At 42.4% G+C, this 14,814-nt stretch overlaps 1 protein-coding gene across 1 annotated transcript; it reads right to left on the reverse strand.

Moving 5' to 3' along the window:
* Positions 1–6,130: 6,130 nt before the first annotated feature.
* LOC306765149 (uncharacterized protein) lies at positions 6,131–14,605 on the reverse strand. Its single transcript, XM_079252517.1, has 5 exons — positions 14,431–14,605; positions 11,827–11,969; positions 8,930–9,078; positions 8,444–8,474; positions 6,131–6,350 (listed from the first exon to the last, which is right to left on the reverse strand). Exons 1-5 carry the CDS (start codon positions 14,484–14,486, stop codon positions 6,208–6,210), a joined length of 522 nt encoding a protein of 173 aa, XP_079108643.1. The 5' UTR covers positions 14,487–14,605; the 3' UTR covers positions 6,131–6,207.
* Positions 14,606–14,814: the final 209 nt, after the last annotated feature.

Consider the following 14,814-nt stretch of genomic DNA (forward strand, 5'->3'; position numbering starts at 1 on the left):
AGCCATCCCCGTAACCAGAGCCTTCGGCGACTCTAACCAGAGAGTCATCACCGACCCAAGAGGGGACCAACTCACCATATGCAGAAGGGGGGCACGAGGACAAAGAGGAGGCGGGGCGGCAGAAGGGGAATCCCAGACCGATTGTCCACCGCCCCCTCACTCACAGAGGACACCCCCACCTGGGGACATGAAGTCCCCCCTTGTCCACACATCGGCACTTCACACTGTCTCAGCACACACCTACAGCCACACACACACACACACTTCCGGACACATTCAGGTCCACCCAGCCACCCGTTCAGCCCACCCTTAAAACCATCCTCCTGACCCCCACGTCACATCCAAATCTCCCCCACTCCCATCCATCATATCTACACTTATCCACCAACCTACCACACACATGCACCACCCACTCCCCCATACATACACCCCTGCCCCCCCCCCCCCACACACACACACACACAGACAGCACGCCCCCCTCCCCCCCCCCCCCCCCCCCCCCCCCCACACACCCGTATACATGCACCACCGCCACTCCCCACATACACGCATCACCCCACTCCCCTACACACACGGCACTACCCCCCCCACAGACACCACGACACCCCCCCCCACACACGCATCATCACACTTCCCCACCCACACACATCCACATACCTATGTACCGCCACCAGTCCTCAACGCACACCCCCTACACACATCCCTCCATACACACTCACATCCCATCCACACTATCAAACACCCCCCACTCAACAAGTCCCAGGGTCGCAACCAGGCACCAGAGCACGTACCTGCCCGCCGCCGCAGCGGCAGGTCCAGGTCAGCCCAGCCCCCCCCCGGCACAAGCCGACCCCCCACCCCCAAGAGACAGGGGACAACCCCGGGCACCGGAGCCCGGGACCCCGCCCAGCCCACCCCACGGCGGCACAGGCGCCCGTTACGGAGTCACGCCCGCCAACCCATCCCCCGCCAGCGACCTCGCCCCGCCGCTGCGCGGCAACTCCAGCCGCTGGCCCATCCAGGTCCACAGTAGGGCTAGAAACCTAGCCACTCCAGCAATGGAGCAGTCAAAATCCCCCCCCCCCAGGAGCCCATCACAGACCCACAGCCCCCAGAGAACCCCAACCGGCCACCAACCCCGAGCGCAATAAGGTCACATTCTCCCCCCATACTAAGTGATGGAGCTGATCACAGGGGACCAGAGGGAATAAAGTTCAGCTGACTGATCCCTTGAGGAGGCAGACATCATCTCGACACTGATGTGATCTAATAAGAGATTTCTGAACTGCTGGATACACAGACTTTGTTTGCTTTTCCAGTTTAGAAGGATAGTTTTCTTTGCGATACATAAACTGGTGAGGATTAAGTTTGCAGAATTAAATTCTATGTTAATTTCACCCAAGTAACCCAGTAGGCCCAGTTTGGGGTTTGTAGGGATGTTACATTTGAAGCAATTTGACAGATCTTTACATACCTGAAACCAGAATTCCTGGACAGGTGGGCAAGACCACAAAGCATGGTAGTAGCTGTCAGTCGTGTTGCCAGTGCAGTGTGGACAGATGTTTGATTGTGACAGACCCATCCTGAACATCCGGTGTCCTGTATAATGAGTTCTATGCAGAATTTTAAATTGTATTAGTTGCATGTTTGAATTCTTAGTCATTGTAAATGTATTTGAACAGATTTGTGACCATTCATTTTGGTCAAAGTTACTGGATAAGTCTGCTTCCCATTTAGAAGTTGGGAGACATATGGAATCGTCTAGCTTTGATAGTAATCTATATATTTTGGATAACAGTTTCGGGGCATTGAGATTTAAGAATTCTGCAGCCCTGATAGGTAGCTGCAAGTTTAATTGATCAGGGGTGTATTTCTTACATATAATAGATTTAAGTTGGTGGTATTCTAAGAATTTTGTGCTGCTGATTTCATATCGTGAAGTAATTGTATCAAAAGGGAGAAAGTTCCCATTTTCTATTAAATGTTCTAACTGTTTTATTCCTTTATTCTTCCACTGGGGCAACATCATTTTCAAAGATATTAAAGACAGGATAAGAGAACCCTTCAAACATAAGGAACTCTATCCTGCAGCTATAATGTCCTCAAAGGCTTCTTTGATGGAGCAAAACTACTTTTAGCAAAGTACAAGGACATTTCTTTACACTGTATGCACAAACAGAACTCACCATAAACCATCATTTGCAGGACTCTCAATTGACTCATGCACACATTGTGTCTGGCCCCACTGTCCACATAATGGTGTGTGTGTGTTTCCTTTGGTGCCTTCAGAACTGCTTTCTCATTCTGTGGCCTTTATGCTTTGAATTAGCCTGAGAAGTTTTATTGGTTTACAGATAATCCTGCTTTTAACACTTGTGTTTTTATATTCTTCACCAAGACTCCAGAGAAAAGGAGATTTTGTCGCACACTGAGATCCTTCTGGCCAATAAAGGGCCACAAATAGAACTCACAAATCTTATAATAATAGGGCAATGTATTAGGTGACCTAAGTGGTTTGATGATAAAAATTAAAACAGCGAGCTCCATTAAGCTGCCGCGGTCCGAGGGGAATTGTAATCTCAAACAATCAATAATCCCATTACAGCCTTCCACAGCTTTTGGAGATAGAAAATTTACACTCACCACCTGCAATGTCAGTCTCCCTCAGGCTCAAAGCAAAACAAAAGGTCCCAGCCCAACCCATCACTCTTTTCTTCATCCGTCCCCCTCCTCCAGTCAAGGAGGTTCAATATAAGATGCAGGAGATGCTGCAAAGAGGGCTTTTATGCTCCCTTTGTTGTTACGGAAACAGCCAGGTCCATTTGCCAGTCAGTGCTTCCTGTTTTGGGCTGCTGGTGGGTGGGAGGCACCAGATTTCTGAGTGTGTAAGATAATCAGGATGGTTTGTCTGTGGTCACAGAGAGGACACAAAGACAATCGAAATAGAAAAAAAAGGACTAATCTGATCATTTAATTACCCATTTGAATAGACAATGCAGCAAATTTGATCTTCCAGTTGTTCTGTGTGCTTTTCAGAATTACCCATCGACTGGACACACCTCAGGGAAGCTGCTGAGTCACTGCAGTATTGATTGTCTTACTGTTGCCATGTCACTCTGAGATGACTCACCTCTATGTCTCAGTTTACTTCCACTCTCTCGTATCCTCTTCCTCCACAGGGACCTCCTGACACACAGATGGCCTCATCTGGACTCCGCATGCTATTAACAACCCTGTCGATACACTGAGGCTGCAAACGAGCAAAGATGCTAAAACATTCATCATAGACATGAGTTAAATAACTGGGCATATGGCTGTGGGGGGAGGAAAATGGTAATCTCTAGTCTTTAAAAGATAAGTAGGATGATCAAGGCGGATTGACAAGAGAGTCTGTTTCCAGAGCAGTTTTAGCCGCTGAGTAAGACAAAGGTGCAAATTGCAGAGCTGAATTTAGGAACCGCACACAAATAATATACAAAGCATTTTGAGCTGAAATGGGAGCTAATAAGCAACGTTAATGTCCTTTTTAATTTTTATGAATATGTTAGAAGTCTATAAAGTGCTGAAAGAAGAAAGTCTTTTACTTAAGTCAGATGTGTAGAAATACAAATCGGTCTAAAGTATCTTAAGGATGTGAAGAGCAGTTTTTGAGCTAATATATGCAGTTGCATCCATTCTCTCTCAAATGTGCATCAGAAGATGATCAGAGGAACACACCACAGATCCAGGCTGACTCTTGTAAAGGGCTCAGGATTTTCCCCGTGGAGCCAGCACTTACAGAAAACAAACCCTCATTGAGCACACTCTTACATCCTGGCATTTCTCCAGGGCAGGAAGTTCTTTTCCTGGTCCTGAGTGACCCATGCATGCCTTTCTGAGCAGATGAAGGCTGAAACACTGCTGCTTCACAGCACTAGTCTGCTCACAGTCTGAGCCTGAAGGAGTTTAAGTTGAAGCTCAGAAGAAATGACAGACTGGATATGCGCTGGCAGTAAATCTGAGATATGGCTAATGTAGATCAGTTGAACATAAGTTTATTTATAATTAGGTTGAAAGACTAGCAGGATACTAACACTGAATGTTGTAGTTTGGTTGTCATGGCAGGTAAAAAGCCCCATTTCTGCCCCTTCTTTTCATCTTCTAAAGATTGTGTTGTAACATTAAAACCTTAAGTCAGTGGAGCTAAGCTTTATAATGACTAATCTGAAGAGGAGGATCTCCCTTCTAGACCTCTTGTCCTTCTTAATAAGAGGCTTAAAAAGTCTAATTAAGTCAACAATGCATTTAAAAGAAGATTTTAGACTATAGATCAAATGACTTAAATCAAAGGGGCCATGCTGCAGATATTCTGCCTTACACAAGAGACACATAAAAACCTGTCTGTGAGAGCTTCAACAAGAAGGTTTCTGTCTTTGAATTAAACCCAGTAAATTCATTTGGGCACATGTGGTTTTCACTCCGGCCGCTTTATCCAAATTACCCATTTGTGTATCCTAAATACATCTTCTCCTCCCAACGTGGATCGATGGAGAACACACAAGAACAGAGGAAGTGATATATATGTATACATATATGTATACATAAATATATATATATATATATATATATATATGTATATACACACACACATATGACCAGTCAGTTAAATGTGTGACATAGCTGTAACATCTGACAATTGTTTTGTTACATCACTCTGCTGGATTTGATTATTTCTGTTGTATACTTATCTTTTTAATCAGTGAACAATGTGTCGTGCTCATATAACATATAACAGATGCAGAAGACCACTGCTCAGCTTCTCCGGCAAGCTCCAGATGCATTTTAGGAACTGATATTTCATTAAAAATGCTGAACTGGCTTTCAGGTCACCAGCAGAATGAAAAGAGAAGACCAAAGACTGGAGATGCAGCACAAACCCACAATTATAGAATTAAATACATCTGCAAAAAGCATTAGTAATTTTTTTCCATTTCCGGCGTTGCAATATTCAAACAGTTAAATATCTACGTAGATGTATATGATGACATCTTTGTACCAATCAGTCAACTTGACATTCACAAGTTACATGACGCTGATCAGCTGAATTTGTATAAAAAGGATTAATCATGTTGGGAAGTTTCAATACATCACATCTTTAGATAAAGTCAACCTCCCCTTTGGTTTGCATTTAGAAAACTCACTTCAGTATTTACTCAACATCTAATTCAGGAATAACTGAACAGTGACCAGTACCTGGCAGGCTGTAAGTGTTAAACAAAATACAGCCAGAGGCTTGTCAAGTACTAATATACCCACTTTGTGTACTCCCTTTGATGCTGAACACGGTAAAAGACTAACTAAAACCAAATAAGGCATCTCAGAGCAGATCTGCTGATGATGTTTCATAATTAACATTACATCTTACAGGGAATCAGTTTGTTGTTTTTTTTTCCTCCTAAAAGCCCAACCTCGACACTGAACAAAATGCAACACCCATCTTAAATCAGAAATGCTCTGCAGGGCCAAATATTCAGCGTATGATGTCATGAAAAGATAGTGCAGCTTGACTTTTGACAAAACAAGCAGCATTTGGGCAGCTTAGATTTCGAATCCCAGGCCGTTTTCACGCTTTATTTCAGACGACATAGATAACATGCAGCTCTTTGCTTCTGGATATTTCTGCACATTAAAACAAAACAAAAACTGTTGCATTTGTCTTAGTTGTTTCTTTCATGTTATTTGTAAACTGAACTGTTAAAATGTTTCCTAAGTTTTTTTCTTTTTACATAAAGAAAAAAACAGCCACAGCAAATTCATATGAATCTTTATTGTATTTAGAAATCCACGCATCAAATCTTTTTTTTTTTTCTTTTACCATTTACAACAGCGGAGAATGAGGGACAAGCTAAACGTCTTGCCTTACCCAGCAGGCGCAATGCACTACCGGATGGGCTGAAATGGAGGGGGGGTGTGGGAGATACATAAAGTGCTTTTGTCAACAGTTTTCTTCTTTTAATAGAAAAAGGGATCAAAACAGAAGGTTTGACGGTGGAGGGAGCGGACGCGAGGGCCCGTGAACGTGACAGCATGAGTGCTTGGGAAGTAGGTGAAGGAGGGGACATGGTGTGATGTTGAATGATGAGGAAGAGAGTGGTGAGGGTTTTTTTTATTTTCAAAAAATAAAAAAGCGTTTGAATGAAAAAAAGGGAGAGAAAAAAAGGAGTGGTTTCAACCCAGGATAAGGCTGGATTTGCCACCAGGAGGGTTTCTTCGGCCGCCTGCGGAAGCAGAGGCACCTCCCGATGGGGCAGGAGGCTGTGATGTTTCCCTCTGCTCCTGCTCCTGCTCCCCCTCCTCGTTGTCAGGATACTCTGCAGATGCAGCAAAGACAGCAGGTGAGACTGCAAGTTCTATTCAATCTCAGCTATTTTTACAATCATCTGAAAGTCTTCTTTTTACAGAAGTATTGTACGTTAAGAAACACAAAAAGATGATAAAACAATACAAGACGGTGTTGAGGGATGGAGAAAAATGATGATAGCTATTGTCAAGTACAATTCTGGACAAACACTGCGATCACTTTATCAATCCAATCCACCCTTATTTATAAAACACATTTTAAATACCAAATCAAATATCAATCAACATATTAAATATCACAAAATAGAAATAAAATAAATCAATGCAGTGAAAGCTGGAGTTTGTTTTCTGATCAATAAAATGATTTTATTACTTCCATAAGAGGTCGGGTAAGTTTTATCCACTTAATTGTGACACTTAATTGTCACTATTTGCAATATTTAAGGAGATACTATCTGCCGTCCCTTTGGATGCATCCAGACATCCTCCTGTTAGCCTCTGTGATGCTAATGCTCAGTAAATTCACATCAAAATGAGGATATGGCTTCTTATGTGCCCGATATCTAACCACATGCAACTGCGTCTGCTACAAGGTTATAGAAGATCTGATTTAGACAAAATGGCCTAAAGTTCACAAAACATAGACAGTACTAGAGTTAGTCACAAACAGTTAAACAAGGTCAATGTGTCAAAGAAAATAGCATCGATTAAGTAGATGGCAATACAACTGGCCCAAAAAGGCAGAAAGGTGGAAAGAGATGGCAATAACACTCAAACTAATCCGTGTTAAGACTGATTATTTTTCAGAAAATATTGAGATGGAACATTTTTTTTAAAAAAAAGATACAACTAGAGCTGGAATGTAAGCAGATCTAGCAATGACCATTTCACCAGCTGGGTGTATCTGGGTTTATCCATGCAGTAACTAACTAAAAATAGTTTGCTGTTTCACATGAACATCCTTCAGGTTCAAGGCCATTTCTATAGAAGAATTTCCTTTTAAAAAGAAAAAAAAGAAAAAAAGTTGGTGGAGACCATTTGGACGCCCCCACAGAAAAAGAATTAAAACAATAGTAACATTAACTCTTCACTGAAGAGAGAAAATGAGATGCATTTTTGCTTTGAAGGGGAGAGCAGAGTGGCTGAACTTAGCAGTCCTGTACTAGCAAACTCTGCTAAACAGGGGGTTGTTATCCATTAGTGGTGTCGCTTTTGCAAACAGAAGAGTACTTACAAAACCAGCCCCTTTTAAAGCTCCAAAAAAGTTCATTATTCATCAGTTTGTATTTGCAAAAGGTAGAACAGACAGAAATCTAAGTATAATTTTCCTGCAAGCAGGAGCAGAACAGCTGCTGTGACAACTTCATTCATCACAGGTTAATGAGACAGATATCAGGCTGCACAGCTCTGTGACTGTGGACCCAGATGTTCAGACTTTTCTTTTCTCTGTGACTGAACATGAGACAGCACTCCAACTTCTCCAAACTGAGTCTGGCTGAACTTCTCTGGATGACACATATGTCTCAAAGAGATGCTAAAAGTTAGTGTGACTGCTGTGTGATAAATGAATGTGAGCAAATGAAAGTTTTTGCCAACATATAAGCATTAATATGCACACACAACACATGTTAAAGTGCATGCGCACGCACACACACACACACTGAGAAAAAACAGGCTTTAGCTCCAATATTTTCATCAAGCTGTGTGGTAAACCCCCCCCCCCTCATTATCCAAGGAGCCAGCCACTCTCTTACAAACATGCACCTGGAGGTTAATAAAAAGCTTTTCATACTAAGTAAGGCCTGCCATCAAAGAACAGCTGCTTGACTACAGATGTCATGCCATCATGACAGGGAAAACCACATCTAAAGGGGTCATGTGTTGTTGACTTAGAAAGGGAGAATGTACAGTACAGTAGGAAGAAAACACATTATGGTATGGCTGCCAGTTGAGACAAGACTGGCCACCACAGCCTGATGTGGAAGAATAACCCGATCTGTTGTCGAGCACCATGAAGCTCTTCACAGACTAATCTAAGTCATGCCCTGCTGTTTAGACGCGGAGTGTGGCAGGCACTTCTCATAAAACAGCTCAGGAAACTCACCATCGTTTGGTTGTTCTTCCCCGTTCTCAACCTACAATGAAAACATAGAAGAAGAATATCAGATGGTTCACCATAACACACAACTTATCACAAAGAAATTCATACGGAACAAAATCCAGACGGCGACTGATTAAAATAAGGGTTTGTGGCACCGTTTCCTTCTCGTTGTTTCCCAGCGTCTTTATTAAAACTGTTTAATCATGAAATTCTTTCTGTGCCTGACAGAGACGGCTAACAGCATAAAAACCCAAAAAAATCCACAGGGATTACAAATGTCAGTGGACGTTTATCCAAAAAAAAAAAAAAAAAAAAAAAAATCTGGACTACTTTCAAATGGCCAGATCAAGTCACCCCCCCCCCCCCCCTTCAATAAATTTTCCACTGAGCTATTTGGAACTACACTTTATCTATGGCTGTTTGCTTTTCAGCTCCAGCTAGACTGTGTCTGTGTTTTGGAAACAGAGTGTCTGACTAAATGACGGGTACCTCTCGTTTCTGGTTCCAGACCATGGCGGCCCCAGAGTTGTGGATGGTGGTCAGTTCCGGCTCGGGGTTCTTGGGGAAGAGGAGAGGCTGCTGGCACCGCCTCAGTGGAGCTGACGGCTCCCCACACAAGGTTCCGGTGGGTGCACCAGCTGGGTGGGTAAGAGAAAATTCTGCTTTAATGATATGCAGACGTTATATACTTGAACACTCACAGCCATGTCATTGTTTTTCTGTCTTTTCTTTGGCTAACAGATTATGGCAATGCCAGACAGGAAGCACAAATGACAAATCATGAGTAAGGCTTCAAAGCAGCCGAGTCATACCATATGGACACTAATCCAATTAGCCACAAAGCCAAACCAGACCTTAATGTCTCCGACATCTGTGCTTCACTACAAGTTCATCTTCTTAGATTGGACAAAACATCAGCTTTATGAGTGAATCCGACTGAAATAACTCACGTCAAAATCTCTGGGAACCAACAGGAAACATAACCAAATCCGCTTGGGCGGCTGCAACAGGCCCAGAAACGCGGTGGAACAATTCCAAGCAGACGACCTGAGAGCCAAAACTCACAAAACCCCGTAGTGCCTGCATTCTCCTTCAGCGGAAAGAGCATTAAAACCCTGCCTTGGCCCACTGTGGGGAGGCCGGCTGTGCTTCCCAAAGCCACATAAGGTAACAGCTATCGCCCAGAGGGCCAGGGAGGGGACAGACAATCTCTGTCAGGAGGAGAACAACGGCTGCTGAAGAAGCAGAGGAGAAGCCGTTGCTGTTAAGGGAGTGAAGCGAATCATCAGCGCTGTTGAAAGCCCATCACTCAACAAGAGCTCCTTCATTACTGGCTCAATATTTTTTGAGCCCGATTAGTTTATCGTCCAGTAAACAACAAATATGAAGCACTAGAGGATTGAGCTAGATTGATAGTGAAGACAAAGATGCATTATGTCATGATCAATACAAAACAGATTGTTCTGCTTATCCTGATGGACCTCCAGGGTGCAGAATAGAAGTGTATGAAAACAATATGATTGGAAAAGCAATTATATGGCTTTATGGCAGTCTAGCTTTCACCATCTTTTAGGAAGTGCTCTTCATTGTGGTCAGGACCTGAAGACTTCCTAATATCCGTACCAAAAACCTGCCCGACCATCAGTATGCTTTGAAATGAGCCTAAACACAATAGCACATTTAATTATTTAATCCCAATGACACAATATAGTTATATCTTTTCATTGGAAGTTTATTTTTTGGGGGATTGTAAATGTAGGTTGAGCAAAAGGGCACATTTTTTATTAAACCTAAAGTACAAGAAATGTGGTTGAAGCACTTGAAAAGTTAACCTTGATTCTGTTTTCTGCAAACAGATTTTGTTGTTTTTAAAAAGACCAACTACATTTCCAGGTTTCGTAAGAAAGAGAAATATATGTACTCTTCTTATTGAAAGGATATATTGTTTGTCTAAAGTGACATCAAGTTTAAATTCTCTGGCATTATTTAAATATACTTTAAATGCCCCAGATGAAATTAAACAATCCCTTCACATTATCTGAGCCTGCCTACATCTGAAAATATGTCCAACATACGGTGGTTCGCATCTGTATCTCAGTCTAACCATCTTAAGTTCTTCACCTTTTTTTTTTTTTTTTTTTTTTTTTTTAAGGCTCAGCTAATATTATCATGGCATAGAAACATGGCTTAACAGACCTTTTATGTATACAATTATATAAGCCTTTTTGTATTTTAAAAAAAAAAAAAAGAAATGAAATCACAAAAAGGCAGAAGCACTAACACAAGATGCCACATAGTTCCAGATGGCCTAGACAAGTCCTAAGTCTGTAAAACACATTGTTGACCATTTACTAAGGAATTCAGACTGCACAGTTGCCAGAGGAACAGGCATTCATTTACAGGCAGCACAGACAGAACAACCCTCACAAAATGTGCTATTAAGGTAATCCATCATTCCAGGAGAAATTTACATCCTCATCCAGTTGCATTCACTTAAAAAGTAGGACAAGTCGGACAATCTCGCCTGAACTGGACAAGGCTCCCAGTGAAACAAAGCAGGAAGGAAAAAGCTTTACTGTAATCAGCTGCAGGCTCCAAAGGTCAGAGACCGAAGTAACGATTTTAGGCCAAATTCTCCATTGTCCACATGCCCAGGAAATTTGATCCACCATATAAACAGTTTATACAATGCTGTCAGTGTGACAACATGCGATTTCTGAAATCCTACTCCTGAAAACCTGAAATTTCCTCTTTATGCACTTTATCAAATATTTACTGGATATAAAAAAATTATTCTATCCTTAATAACATACGAGGAATCCAAAGCATGCTAAAATGTGAATACTGTGTGGCTCAAACTTTCCAGGGTTTAATATCAATAGACTAAAAAGCAATAATGTCAGATCACAAATAAGCCTTTGCAAGTTCACACCGACCTTAAAATCTCATTGCTTTTGTATCTGCTGCTGCGTTCGCTTGTCCCTTTAAGTCTAAGGCCATGAGTTTTACCATGTGATACATTTTTAAAAAAAAAGAGCTACTCTTTCCATTGAGAAGTGATCTAACCCTTATTCAACAAAGCCTAGCATCAAATTACCCTGATCCCAGTCGAGGGATTTTTGGCTGTTACACATGTGGGATGTTGAGTATGACGACTGAAATGGAAAACCCTAAATAACCCTGCAGTTTGTGTCTTTTCCTACCTCAAGTCAAGGGAATTAATTCCATGGTGCTTTCTGCTTACTTAAGACTTCTTGTACTTCTGTCTGCTTTTGCGAGACTGAGCTTGCTGACAGTTATAACGTAAAAGCTTTGGTTGCTTTAGCTCGGACTTGTCACATGCAAAGTAAACTAAGATGGATCAGAGTGATGTTCGTTTAAATTACTGGGGGGATTGTTCCTCCGATGAGCGTGGGGGTCATCAGGTTCTGCAAAGATGCTAGAGGCCATCTTGTTCTTGCGCTGAGGCGTTGAGTTTTCATCTGTGCCAAAAGAGAAGCTGGAGTCCCCACCTGGCGGTCGAAGTACCCTGTAAACGAATTGAAGAAAAAAAAAAAAAAACAGATTTCAGCATTACTTGATTAGTATCCTTCCTTGATTGGCATCCTGCTGGACCCCTCCCTCCTTTTTTCATCCCCCCTTTTTAGAACCAAACTAAAGCACAAAGCCATCATACCATCAGTCAATGTTTTCAGCTGTGCACACATTTAAAAAAAAAAAAAAAAAAAAAAAAAAAAAAAAAAAAAAATCAATAGTCAAATAAAACATGATGACAGCGCCCCAAGGGTCTTGGAGGCATCTCCCTACTCCACCCTTAACGCTTTTAAACATATAACCGCACTCAGAAAGAAAAAAAAAAAAACCCACACCAGCTAGCAGCATGGTATCCAGTCTTTAAGCTGCGGCTGTCGGCCTGTCAGGAAGGCAGTCACAGTCTCTGCCCTGCAGCTGACTCCAGCCGCATATAATCACAGAGTTAACTGGCTAGCTGCAGCTCCTCTACACAGATCCCTATGCAGTGACATGCAAGGAGATGGTACTCGTTTCTGGTAGAATTGTTGTCCTATATGAGAAGGAATATCTTGCATTTGACTCTTCATTTGAAGCCAGTATTGCACAACAGAGGTCAAAAGTCTGAGATCTACGGTTAAATAGGTCATCTGAAATCACAATGTTCCAGAAAAAAATCCAGGAAGCATAAAAGCAGAACAGTGAATTAAAAATAAAAAGAAAGATTCCCACTGATTTGCTTCTATCGGCTCAACACAGAGGACTCAAAGTGTGGGGAAAACCTTTCTGGTTTGCTGTGCTGAGGGACAGTTGGGGTGGGCGACAGACACCAATGTGCTTGCATAGCCAATGCTGGACCCCTCCCTCCTTTTTAAAGCAAAGTCCTCTCCCTTCAGAGTCCCCCGAAGCCACCAGCTGACACACCGAGCAGCTGTCCAAGGACCAGGCAGGCAGATGGAGTTTAACAAACAGCTTTGCTCCACAATGTACAAAGAAAGCAACTAGAGGCAAATCAACTGTGTGTCCGATATATTTTCTCTCCTATTCATTTTTTTGTGTGCATTCTGATGTCTGTGACAATAATGCCTAAACCAGACTTCACCTCCTGGCCAGAAAAGATGAGCTCATGGTTTCCACACGGACTGTGACAGAGACTTGCTTTTACTCGTATGGCAGCAGACCCCACCCTAAAATCAAACAGCATATAATATCAATAAAATAGCACTGATTATTGCTATGAAGAGAGACATTTTTGAGGGAGGCAAAGCCAGGGCAGAGGCAAGGACTCCACAGCCAAAGATGGCATGTCTGATAAGGCAGGGTTGGAGGCTTTTGATGGCCTACTAAGATTTTAGCCTTATCTCTTGCCTCTCTGCATATCACTACACACAGCTACAAAAATGACCAACAGCTGGTAAAAAGGGGGCTTTAAGGACCAAAAGTACAGCGCAAAGCAAAGATTTACAGGCTTAGCTAGCCCCCACCCAAGCCCCTGCACCATCCGAAAACACCATGCGACTTCACGACGCTTGATGTCTGCCAGACATTTGTCATGCTCACTCAGCAAACTCTAGAAACACTAGATTCCCATCCCAAAAAAAAAAAAAGTAATTTGTATGCCTCAAAGGCATACAGAGGCAGCCATTATTTAAAATGCATTGTTCCCCTCTTTTTTACTGCAAAGGAGGAATGCATCCAGACGATACGCATCACTTACAGGAAAGGAATGACTGCATGCTTGGAGGATGACTCTTTAGGTGGTTTTCCATTATAGAGCGTGTTCAACAAAGTGTGCAAACATACAATCTTGTAGGCAAATATATTTACACCACAATAAATTAGGTATATGACTTATACCCGGCCATATTAGAGATAATGACTTATGCAGATTCAAGTCTGGTCCTGGATCCTTCCGGTAATAAATCACATGCTGAGATTTAGCGGCTCCAATAACCCGCTATGGACACAGAATAAATACCAAGAAGCTGCACAATTAGAAATGACAAACACTGCTAAACTTTAATGAGCTCATATACACATCCTCACAGGGGAAGATCTGAGACTTAGGCTAGAAAAAGTTGTTTGCCGTCAACAACAGTCAATGGAGATGCAATGTTTAGAAGTTTTATCCTCATCGTGGGGGGAAAAAAATGAGAAAAAAAAATATTTCAGTGGGCTACTTTGTTTTCTGCTCAACTCGTGTGCTGAAAGCCCACACAGGCTAACAACTAACTTACTGTAGCCAAAGGGTATGAAGCCTCTTCAACCCAATAAGATTAACTCAATTAGCAAGACTATGCGACAGTTTAGCTCAATCCAGAAATATCCTTGTCCATCCTAAACGGGCTAATATAAGCCACCAGTCTGCTTTTCCGGTGGAAAAAAAAAAGAAAAAAAAGCTTCAGCTAGCGAAAAGGCTTGCCCGCATCCCACTTCTTTTGTTCCTACATTAAAGGTTTTTTTTTTTTAGCTCCTTTTACCTGGAACTGCTTTTAGCACCAGGGTCCATTCCTTGAAATGTGGTTGTCGTTGTCATCTTTGGGAATCTTTTCTATGTCTTTGCCGCCTGAAACAGGCAAACTAATTTGTACAAAAAAAAATAAAATAAAAATGACAGCCTCCACCAGCCCCGCAGAGATGCGACGGGATATAGACTCCACCCGATACTGAAAAACATAACCAAGACCAGACCCGCTGGTTCTGCGGTGCCAGCCCACGAGATCCAGCCCACCAGCATTTCACCTGCTCTGATTGGACAGACAACCACAGAACTCTTTTCTCATTGGACAGAACCCAACAGAACTCCTTTCTCATTGGTCAGAACCCAAACGGTCGAGTGTCCTGCTGGTAACAGGTCTCTCACT

This window comes from Telmatherina bonti, assembly GCF_933228915.1.
Source record: "Telmatherina bonti genome assembly, chromosome: 14".
Classification (NCBI taxonomy): Eukaryota; Metazoa; Chordata; class Actinopteri; order Atheriniformes; family Telmatherinidae; genus Telmatherina; species Telmatherina bonti.

Bases quoted from the DNA above. Each gene is read 5' to 3' on its own strand.
- LOC306765149 (XM_079252517.1), bottom strand. From the start codon at position 14,486: ATGACAACGACAACCACATTTCAAGGAATGGACCCTGGTGCTAAAAGC. The intron at 9,079-11,826 runs GTAATTTAAACG...TTACCCACCCAG, and splicing joins TCGGAGGAACAATCCCCCCA to CTGGTGCACCCACCGGAACC. The intron at 8,475-8,929 runs GTACCCGTCATT...TTTTCATTGTAG, and splicing joins TCTGGAACCAGAAACGAGAG to GTTGAGAACGGGGAAGAACA.